The following is a 12,112-nucleotide window of genomic DNA, read 5'->3' on the forward strand; positions in this document are numbered from 1 at the left end:
TTTTGAGAAAGAAGTAAGTGTATCAGGTTGGAAACACTTGTAGCATTCTCCTGCCTGGGCTGTGTCAGGGCTTCTGCATATAACAGAAGATAAATGAGACCTCAGTGACATATTTGTCAGACTGCATGGCTGTGCAAAGGCTGTGAGATGTGGATTAAAGGATTTGTGTTGTTATTCTTAGAATTAGTTAAAGGGGAGCCCATTGGTAGTGTATGTTAGAGCTCTTGTTTTGGGTATTGTAAGGTGACCATCACTCAAAGGTATAATGACATAATAAACTTAAATGCTAGGTATTTTGCTAAGCATGTAATCTGATTAATTTAGCTAATCCTCAGAGAAACCTTGTAAAGTAGGTACTATTATTATTTCCATATTTGAAAGGTAGCAAAACAGGACTACACCAAGGCTAAGAAATTTACTCAGGGCCACATATAGCTGTTTAAGGGCAGTGGTAGGATTTGAACCCCGGGATCTGACAACAGATCCCATGCTTTTAGCTAATAGGCAATGCCAAATAAAGACAAATTACTAGTAGAAAAACAGGGAGCATGTCTCTATGTCTGTGTTTGTGTCTGAACCTCTCTTTGCTCTGTGCTCAGGAAGGTCATTTTCTGGTGTCCTCTTGAATAATAGTAATGAGTAATCATTGTAGTCTTAAAGTCATGAGTATGCTTTTCTCTGTGCTTAAGTTTCTTAACAAAATATTAATAGTACAGATTTATATAAAGTAATCAAAGTTTATTATGATGTTGGTAAGGTGGTTTCAGCTTCTCTCCTACATCTTCAGGAAGAGAGTAGCATATGCATTTTTTAAAAATCTTTTTGAGAGAAAAATTGTCTTTTTTCTGCATCCTTTATTGTCAAGTGTGTCAAATAATTCTTTGGTGATTTAGCATTTAATACATTTTTATAACCTCTACCCAACTGGATAGAATAGAAAAATTCATTAAATACTCTGATTCTGGACTAATCCCAACACATCTCTCTTTGAAGGAAAACTTTTATGATAAAACATCCTATACCATTATGTTTGGACCAGATAAATGTGGAGAAGATTATAAACTTCATTTTATCTTCAGACATAAACATCCTAAAACTGGAGTTTTTGAAGAGAAACATGCCAAACCTCCAGATGTAGACCTTAAAAAGTTCTTTACAGACAGGAAGACTCATCTTTATACCCTTGGTATATCCTTTTAATTGATTCATTAATTCAGAAATATTTACTGACTTCTGATATTTTCATGGCAGGTGCTTTGGGAGAAACAAACATGGATCCTACCTCCCCGTAAGGAGCTTATCTTTTCAGGCTAATTTTCATGCATGTAGTGCAGGTAGAAAGTAAGTGCTATATGCAAGGTGCAGATGAGGTAAGAGTTCAAAGGCAACATTCCTCCCAGTTTGGAGACTCAGAGAAAACTCAGTAAAGGAGATTGTATATTAACTAGTCTCGAAGTGTAGATAGAACATGGAAAATAGGAGAAGAGGAGGGTATTTTAGGTGCTCTGACATTAGTGGTGCTGTAGAACAGGAGACTGGGAAATAAGATTAAAGAGGAAGGAGTCCTTGATGGCAAGCTCAGAAGCTTGGACTTTACAGGCAGTTGTGATTATTGTTAGACTCGACCTCATGGTGGCTGTGGCACACACTTATGCTTTGAAAGATGAGGTCTTGAGCAACCATTGTATTAACATATTTAGCTTTACTTTAGAACATGAGTGTTTCTGTAGACATTGAGTGGGAGGAACATTACAAGGGATTGTTTCTCCCCTTCCCAAGTATGTACGGTTATGGCACTTTGATGTGTCTGTGATTATTTAAAATCACAATGTGTCAGAACCCGACAGGACAATTCTCTCAAGTACTAAGGTATTTCAGTTTCCTTTCCAAAGACTGTGGCTGCAGAAACATTCATGTTGTCTGCTAGGGCAGTGACCAGTTTTATTTTTAATGTGAGCATTGATGATAATAAAGAGCTTTTTTTGAAATTGGAAAATAGATCTGGATGTTTTGGGGAACATAATCTGTAGAGATAATGAGAAATTACAACTAGAACAAGGCAAATGAATTTCATTAGACTTTGTACAAACTTGGTGAAAAGCCCCTTGGTGTAATATTACCAAAGATCATAAGTTTATGTGTTTTGAAACCACAATGCCATTTTCAAGGATTATCCAAATAAAATAATCCAGAAGAAAAAGAGCTATGTGTAAAAATACACTGTAAATTTAAAGCAACCTGAATGTTACAGTAGGAATGTTGTATACAACACAAAAATGGTAACTCTGGAAGTGTTTAGCCATAGGGGGAAATGTTTATAATATTAAAATGTCAAAAAAAGGGTGCCTGGGTGGCTCAGTTGGTTGAGCGACCACCTTCAACTCAGGTGGTGATCCCAGAGTACCAGGATCGAGTTCCGCATTGGGCTCCCAGCTCCGCAGGGAGTGTGCTTCTCCCTCTGACCTTCTCCTTGCTCATGCTCTCCCTCACTGTCTCTCTCTCAAATAAACAAAATAAAATCTTTTTTAAAAATATCAAAAGAAAATGAGATTCAGATTGGAGGTGCATCATCATGGGGGCCATTAGACAAATTATGCAAATAGAAAGACTAGAAAAAAAGAACTAATTTTCATTAGTCACCAGGGACCTACTGTACTCTGTGCTTGATAGTTTGTTTAGAACCATCATGTGAGGTGAGCAGTTTCTCTTTATTTTACCTTAACTTAGGTTAAGCAACTTGCTCTAGGAAATAAAAGTAACTAGAATTGAATTTCAAGTCTGACTCATAAACATTTGTGTTCTTACTACTACACACAAAAACTTTGTCATACTAGGATTATTGAGTGACTTTTTAAAAACTTTTCTGCACTACTGTTGTATTTTTACAGCATCATTTTGTAGTTGTTCTAAGAACCATATAGTGTACCTTAAAATGCTTTATAATCCAAGGCCTGTTACTGTAAATTCATTTTAAATATTTAGTATAGTTTTAGACAAAGATATTTTTCCACATATGAGTATTTGTCACATGCTTTTTTATTTTAACTGTAATTTCTAAAAATTTCAGTTGCAAAATTTATTCAGCACATTGTTTTCAAGATTTTTATTGAGAAATACCTTTTTTGAATCAGGAAGAATCTAGTACTTTTTTACATTTAAGATCTTACTCTTAGCTCTGCCTAAATCTTGACTTTTTCCTTTGCGTGATAATACAGTTTTATAATCTCAGCTGTAATAGAGGAAGAAATATTGGAGGAAAAGAGGAGAGATGGGGCACCTGGGTGGCTCAGTGGGTTAAGCCTCTGCCGACTCAGGTCGTGATCCCAGGGTCCTGGGATCGAGCCCCACATCGGGCTCTCTGCTCCACAGGGAGCCTACTTCCTCCTCCTCTCTCTTCCTGCCTCCCTGCCTACTTGTGATCTCTGTCTGTCAAATTAAAAAAGAGAGAGAGAGAGAGAGAGAAGGGAGAAAATGGTGTTTGCATTATTTGAATTTGCGTATAGATTGTAGTTTTTGATTTTGCTGTAAGTAACTTGGTACTGTTGTGACTGGAACCTCTGGAGATTGTTTTTGCTTCAGAACAATTTCTTCAGAAAGTGGTAGCCCACTTACTAAGTCAGGATGATCCCAACATTTGTTGACAGTTCCTACTTCCCTAGCTTATTGAAAGCAAATGTTAGGCATCTATTTTCATCTACCATTCTTTCCAAAGACATACAGTTTACCCAGTGACCCCCCAAGTTTACAGAAGGAGGCGAGAACTTTTATTTTGTCATTACAATGGAAGAGGGGGTTCATTACGAAACTTTTGGCTTGGGAACTTTTAGAGAGCTGCAATTCACCTCCAAACAGACCTAAGTTTAAGCTTGTATATTTTCAATCAACCTTAAGATATTTTACACTACAATGTATGAATCATTGAATTTAAGTGCCGGTGAACTTTAAAATTTTCTAGGAAGCGGTAGTCATGTATCAGTGTGAATTTCCTGATTTTGGTGACTAGATTGGGGTTTATATAGGAGAATGTCCTCGTGTGTAGGAAACAGACATTAAAACACACAGGGATGATGTGCGTGAGGTCAGTAACTTACTCTCAAGTGGTTCATGAGAAGTTCTTAGTAGTACATTTACAAATTTTGAAGTTTGAGATAGTTTCAAAAAAGTTATTTGAAATACTGAAGAAGATTGGAATGCATTCTGTAATTATAAAACAGTGAAGCTGACTGGTTGTGAGGGTCCCAAACTGAGCAAGCTATTGGATATTCTTTATTTGAGAAGTAATGGAGCATTTCATTAACTTATTTTACTTAAGACAAAATTTTATCTTTGGTTTTAGAAAACATTCTACCTAGTGATCTTAGCATATTTTGATTTTTAATGCATTGTAACTCCTCAATTTCTGCTTGAGAAAAAAATTTACGCATGAAATATAGGGTGGTTTTCTTATTTAGAAGATTATCTTTAGAATGTCAGTCATTATGATAAGTGTAATATATTTAAATTGGTCTTTAGTGATGAATCCAGATGACACATTTGAAGTATTAATTGATCAAATAGTTGTAAACCAAGGAAGCCTACTAGAAGATGTGGTTCCTCCTATCAATCCTCCCAAAGAAATTGAAGATCCCAGTGATAAAAAGCCTGATGAATGGGATGAAAGAGCTAAAATCCCTGATCCTTCTGCTGTCAAACCAGAAGACTGGTAAGTAAAGAATTCAGTAGCAAAGATTAGTTGGTGTAATTCAGTAATGAGATATTCCATATAAGTGAAGTTTACAACCAGTAAAGCATTCTCTTTTAAACATTAAAATTACTTATTTTGACTATTTTGGGTGAAATACTTTCCTAAAATAGATTTTGTAGGAGTACTTGGGTAGCTCAGTCAGTTAAGCATCTGAATCTAGATTTTGGCTCAGGTCATGATCTCAGGGTTGTGAGATTGAGCTCCCCATCCAGCTCTGCCCTGGGCATGGGTCCTGCATTAGATTCTGTCTCTCCCTCTCTCTTTGCCCTTCCCCTCCAAAGAAAACCAAAATGGATTTCGTAAATCCTTGCTTTTTAAGTATCTTAATTTTCATTTTAATTAATTTTTAATTTTCTTACCTTTTTCAGTATTTTGTTTGTTTGTTTGTTTCCAATGCTGTGTGTTGTGTGTGTGTAGGGGGGTGGAATTCCATGACTCTAAAGCACCAATACTTTAATTTTAATTCTGGTTTAACCTTTATCATATATGTTTGTGTATATTTTATATAGTTAGTCTTTTCAGTTAATGATTACTCAGCTTAAAATAGCCATATGTTTAGTGTTTGTGCACATAGAACTATATGTCTAAAATAAATGGACTAGTCCATATGAAAATTATACTTTGATAAATCTTATAGAAAACATACAATTAGAATCCAGCAAATATAAAAAGGACAATATTTGCTAACCAGGTGGAGTGCAAGGTTAGTCTAATATTGAAAATCAATCAATATAATACACCATACTAAGAAATGTTTTGAACTTCATCCATATTTGTGTTTATATCAGTAGTTAGTTTTGTTTTAGGGATTTATTATAATTTGTTTATCCAGTCACACATTGATGAAAGTTTTGGTTGTTTCCTGTTTGGGGCAATTTTGAATAAAGCCATTATAAACACTTGTGGACAGGGCTTTGTGTAACATAATTTTCCCTTTTTCTTGGGTAAATACCTAGGAGAGGGATTGTTGGATTATACAGTAAGTATATGTTTAAATTTCTAAGAAACTGTCAAAATTTTCCAAAAGGATATACCATTTTGCATTCGCACCAATATTAAGTAAGAATTATAGATCTTATACATATACAGCATTTGGTATTACCTGTTTTTTACTGAGATGTAATTGACATATAACATTGTATCAGTTTAGGTGTACAACATAATGGCTTGATATATGTGTAAATTCCAAAATGATGAGCACATTAAGTAATTAACATCCATTACCACACAGGTACAAATTTGTGTGTGTGTGTGTGTGTCTGCACACGTGTGTGTGATGGGAAATTTTAAGGTCTACTCTCTTAGCAACTTTCAAATACACAATACAGGATTATTAACTGTAGTCATATGGTGTACTTTCATCCCCAGGACTTAACTCATTTTATAGCTAGAAGTTTGTACCTTTTGATCTTTTGATCTGTTTATTATTGTTTTTCTTTGGCTATTTTAAAAGGTTTGTAGTGATATCTAATGTAGTTTTAGTTTGCATTTTCCTGATAACTAATCATGTTGAGCCACTTTTCACTCACTTGCCATTCATATCATTTCTTTGATCCAGTATCTTTTCAATTTTTTTGTCTTAATTGGGTCATTTTTTATATTGAGTTATGGAAGTTCTTTATATTCTGGATACAGGTATTGTACTAGTTACATTTTGCTCTGTAACAAATTATCCCAAAACCTAGCAGCTTGAGGCATTATCTCACAGTTTCTGTGATTCGGGAATCTGAGAACAGCTTAGCTGGGTCTTCTGGCTCTGGGTTTCTCACAGGCTACAGTTAAGATGTCAGCTGAAACTGTGGTCATCTAAAAGGCTTAACTGGGAGTGGATCCAGTTTCAACCCCACCAAGTGTGTTTTGGCAGCGTTCTGTTTGTTGAGGGGCTGACTTGTCATCGTTGGATTGAGAGCCTCAATTCCTTGCTGGATGTTAACCAGAGTCGTTCTCCCTTGGTTCCTTGCAATCTAGACCTCTCCACAGAGAGAAACTCAGTTCCTTGCTGGATGTTGGCCAAAGTGTCCTCCCTTGGTTTCTTGTAGTCGAGGCCTCTCCATAGTGTAGCTCACAATATAGTAGCTCCCTTCAAGGAAGCAAAAGTGAGGGAAGAGAGAGGGTGGAGAAGATGGAAGTCACAGTTCATACTGGGTTAACAGTGTCCTCCAGAAACCCATATCTACTCAGAACCTATGATTATGAGTTTGTTTGGAATTAGGATCTTTGCTGATATAATTAAGATGAGATCATACTGAATTAGGATGGGACCTACATCCAATGTGACTGGTGTTCTTAGAAGAAGAGGGACAATTGGACAGATATGCACAAGGAGAACACCCTGTGACAACTAAGGCAGAAATTGAAGTGATGCATCTCCGAGCCAGCGGACGGCAAGTATTGCCAGCATCACTAGAAGCTAAGGAGAAGCAAAGAAGGATCCTCCCCCAGAGCCTTGAGCCCTCTCAGAACTTTGACTTCTGGTCTTCGGAGTTCTGTCATTTTAAGGCTGTAGCTTGTGGTACTTTGTAGTTTGTAGTTACGGACCTCAGGAAACTATTAGGTGGCCTTTTATAACTCAGTCTTGGAAGTAACATCACATCAGTAATTTCTGTTCATTAGTAGCATGTTCTTAGGTCCAACCTACACTCAAGGAGAGGGGAGCACATGTGGGCATGAGTACCGGGAGGCAGGGCTTATCGGAACCTATTTCAGAAGCTGCCTGCCTCAGTCCGAGATGACTGCAGTCCTGGAACATTCCTTGATTCCAGCCTGCCAGAGACCCTAAGCAGAGGACGCAGGAAGGGGTGCCCAGATTCAGAAACCACAGTAATAAACATTATTTTAAGCCCCCAAATTTTGTGTTTATACAGCAATAGTCAATTAATATAGATACGCATGATGCAGATATTTCCTCTCACTCTGAGGATGGTCCTAATTTTCTTAATAGAGAACAGAGTTTTAAATTTTCATGAAGTTCAGTTTGTCAATATTTGTCTTTGATGATTCATGACTTTAGTGTCTTACCTAAGGAATCTTTGCCCAAATGAATGCCACAAAGATTTGCACTTTTTTCTAGACAAGTCACTAAAACTCTGTTCTAAGTTAACTGTATGTAGTGTGAGATCTAAAACAAGATTACTTTTTAAAAATATGGATGTCTAATTGTTTTAACACCTCTTGTCATCATGTCTGTAATGATCTGTACTGATGAACCCTCTTTCATTTCTAACATGGTAATTTGCTTTTTTTCTTAATATATCTAACTAGAGGTTTATCAATTAAAAAAATTTTTTTAAGATTTTATTTATTTCTTTGAGAGAGTGGGAGAGCAAGTGAGAGAGCACCAGGAGGACCAGCAGAGGGTGAATGAGAAGCAGACACCCCGCTGAGCAGGGACCCTGGATGCGGGGCTCTATCCTAGGACCCGGGGATCATGATCTGAGCTGAAGGCAGCTCCTTAACCCACTGAGCAACCCAGACACCCTGAAGTTTATTAATTTTATTGATCTTTCAGAAGAACTGGCTTTTGTTTTAGTTTTTCCCCTCTATTGACCTTTTTAAGATTTTGTTACTTCTTCTTACCTTGAACCAAATTATTGCTTTTTTTTTTTTTTTTGGCCTTATTAAGTTAGAAAATCTCTCCTGGTAGAAGTAGCTGTACATTTTCTCTAAACACTGCTTTGACTATGTTTCACAAATATATGTTACTTACAAGAACATTCAGTTCATGTTGTGTTCTAATTTCATTAGTGATTTTTTTCTTTGATCCATGTGTTTTTAAATGTGTTGCTTTGGTGGCAATTATTTGGGATTTCCCAGATATAATTTTCATTTTGACTCCCAACTTTTAATGCTATTGTCAGAAAATTTACAAATGTCAATTACATCAGTGTGGTTGAATGCGTCTATATATTTATTGGTTTTCAGTCTGTTCTCTCACTGAGAGAAGAATATTAAAATCTCTAACTACGATGATGGAATTGTCCGTATCTCCTTTGAGTTCTGTTAATTTTTGCTTCATGTATTTTGAAGATCTGTTACTACATCTATTTGCAGTATTTCATGACCTCTTGAGGAACTAACTGCTTTATTATTATAGAATAATGTCCTTCTTTTTTGTTGTTTTTTGTTTGTTTTGTTTTGTTTTTAATTTGGTGAAAGAACATTTACTGCTGCTGGTTACATGATCAATATGTTTCTTGAAGGAAATTTGGGGAATGAATAATATCCTTCTTTATAAACTCTTGTAATACTCTGTCTTAACATCTGCTTTAGTCTCATACTGAGTCAACAGTCCTGCTTTCTTTTAAATCATGTTTCCATTGAATATTATTTTCCATTATTTACCTGTCACCTATATATGCCTTTATTTTTAAAATTGATTTTCTTATAGGCAACCTGTATGTGGTCGTCTTTAAGTGGAGTGTTTTAAACCATCTACATTTAATGTAATTATTATTATGGTTGGATAAATTGTACTTGTTTTCTTCCTACTTGTTTTCTGTTTGTCCCATATATTCTGTACTTTAGAAAATATTTTTCCTTTAAAAAAAAAAAAGAAAGAAAATATTTTTCCTGAATTCTTTTAGATTGAGTTATTTTGTTTTATTTTATTTTTTTAATTTTTAAATTTTTAAATAAACATATAATGTATTTTTATCCCCAGGGGTACAGGTCTGTGAATTGCCAGGTTTACACATTTCACAGCACAAATCATAGCACATACCCTCCCCAATGTCCATATCCCCACCACCCTCTCCTGTCCCCCCTCCACCCAGCAACCCTCAGTCTGTTTTTTGAGATTGAGTCTTTTATGGTTTGTCTCCCTCCCGATCCCATCTTGTTTCATTTTTTCTTTTCCTACCCCCCAAACCCCACACATTGCATCTCCACTTCCTCATATCAGAGAGATCATATGATAGTTGTCTTTCTCTGATTGACTTATTTCGCTAAGCATAATACGCTCTAGTTCCATCCACGTCGTCGCAAATGGCAAGATTTCATTTCTTTTGATGGCTGCATAGTATTTCATTGTATATCTATACCACATCTTTATCCATTCATCTGTTGATGGACATCTAGGTTCTTTCCATAGTTTGGCTATTGTGGACATTGCTGCTATAAACATTCAGGTGCATGTGCCCCTTTGGAGCACTATGTTTGTATCTTTAGGATATATACCCAGTAGTGCAATCACTGGGTCATAGGGTAGCTCTATTTTCAGTTTTTTGAGGAACCTCCATGCTGTTTTCCAGAGTGGTTGCACGAGCTTGCATTCCCACCAACAGTGTAGGAGGGTTCCCCTCTCTCCGCATCCTCGCCTGCATCTGTCATTTCTTGACTTGTTAATTTTAGCCATTCTGACTGGTGTGAGGTGGTATCTCATTGTGGTTTTGATTTGTATTTCCCTGATGCCGAGTGATGTGGAGCATTTTTTCATGTGCCCTCTGGATGTCTTCTTTGCAGAAATATCTGTTCATGTCCTCTGCCCATTTCTTGATTGGATTATTTGTTCTTTGGGTGTTGAGTTTACTAAGCCCTTTATAGATTTTGGATACTAGCCCTTTATCTGATATGTCGTTTGCAAATATCTTCTCCCATTCTGTCAGTTGTCTTTTGGTTTTGTCAACTGTTTCCTTTGCTGTGTCAACGATTTTATCTTGATGAAATCCCAATAGTTCATTTTTGCCCTTGCTTCTATTGCCTTTGGCGATGTTCCTAGGAAGAAGTTGCTGCGGTTGAGGTCAAAGAAGTTGCTGCCTGTGTTCTTCTCAAGGATTTTGATGGATTCCTTTCTCACATTGAGGTCCTTCATCCATTTTGAGTCTATTTTCGTGTGTGGTGTAAGGAAATAGTCCAATTTCATTTTTCTGCATATGGCTGTCCAATTTTCCCAACACCATTTGTGGAAGAGGCTGTCTTTTTTCCATTGGACATTGCTTCCTGCTTTGTTGAAGATTAGTTGACCATAGAGTTGAGAGTCTATTTCTGGGCTCTCGATTCTGTTCCATTGATCTATGTGTCTGTTTTTGTGCCAGTACCATACTGTCTTGATGATGACAGCATTGTAATAGAGCTTGAAGTCTGGAATTGTGATGCCACCAACTTTGGCTTTCTTTTTCAATATTCCTTTGGCTATTTGAGGTCTTTTCTGGTTCCATATAAATTTTAGGATTATTTGTTCTATTTCTTTGAAAAAAATGGATGGGATTTTGATAGGGATTGCATTAAATGTGTAGATTGCTTTAGGTAGAGTAGACATTTTCACAATATTTATTCTTCCAATCCAGGAGCATGGAACATTTTTCCATTTCTTTGTGTCTTCCTCAATTTCTTTCATGAGTACTTTATAGTTTTCTGTGTATAGATTCTTAGTCTCTTTGGTTAGGTTTATTCCTAGGTATCTTATGGTTTTGGGTGCAATTGTAAATGGAATTGACTCCTTAATTTCTCTTTCTTCTGTCTTGTTATTAGCGTAAAGAAATGCAACTGATTTCTGTGCATCGACTTTATATCCTGACACTTTACTGAATTCCTGTACAAGTTCTAGCAGTTTTGGAGTGGAGCCTTTTGGGTTTTCCACATATAGTATCATATCATCTGCAAAGAGTGATAGTTTGACTTCTTTGCCGATTTGGATGCCTTCAATTTCTTTTTGTTGTCTGATTGCTGAGGCTAAGACTTCTAGTACTATGTTGAATAGCAGTGGTGATAACGGACATCCCTGCCATGTTCCTGACCTTAGCGGAAAAGCTTTCAGTTTTTCTCCATTGAGAATGATATTTGCAGTGGGTTTTTCATAGATGGCTTTGATAATATTGAGGTATGTGCCCTCTATCCCTACACTTTGAAGAGTTTTAATCAGGAAGGGATGCTGCACTTTGTCAAATGCTTTTTCAGCATCTACTGAGAGTATCATATGGTTCTTGTTCTCTCTTTTATTAATGTGTTGTATCACATTGATTGATTTGCGGATGTTGAACCAACCTTGCAGCCCTGGAATAAATCCCACTTGGTAGTGGTGAATAATCCTTTTAATGTACTGTTGGATCCTATTGGCCAGTATTTTGGTGAGAATTTTCGCATTTGTGTTCATCAAGGATATTGGTCTGTAATTCTCTTTTTTGATGGGATCCTTGTCTGGTTTTGGGATCAAGGTGATACTGGCCTCATAAAATGAGCTTGGAAGTTTTCCTTCCATTTCTATTTTTTGGAACAGTTTCAGGAGAATAGGAATTAATTCTTCTTTAAATGTTTGGTAGAATTCCCCTGGGAAGCCATCTGGCCCTGACTTTTGTTTGTTTGGAGATTTTTGATGACTGTTTCTATCTCCTTACTGGTTATGGGTCTGTTCAGGTTTTCTATTTCTTCCTG

The 12,112-nt window shown here is 36.5% G+C and overlaps 1 protein-coding gene across 1 annotated transcript in view; it reads left to right on the forward strand.

Annotated features, from left to right (window-relative positions):
• The window catches only part of LOC111149216 (calmegin), a 45,005-nt gene that overhangs the window by 13,650 nt on the left and 19,243 nt on the right, over positions 1-12,112 (forward strand). The window contains exons 6-7 of the mRNA XM_022506163.1: positions 994-1,186; positions 4,513-4,702. Of these exons, the coding sequence (XP_022361871.1) occupies positions 994-1,186; positions 4,513-4,702 (383 nt within the window). The remainder of the gene's footprint in view (positions 1-993; positions 1,187-4,512; positions 4,703-12,112) is intronic.

Source organism: Enhydra lutris, unplaced genomic scaffold (assembly GCF_002288905.1).
Source record: "Enhydra lutris kenyoni isolate GAN:26980312 unplaced genomic scaffold, ASM228890v2 scaffoldscaffold21, whole genome shotgun sequence".
NCBI lineage: Eukaryota > Metazoa > Chordata > Mammalia > Carnivora > Mustelidae > Enhydra > Enhydra lutris.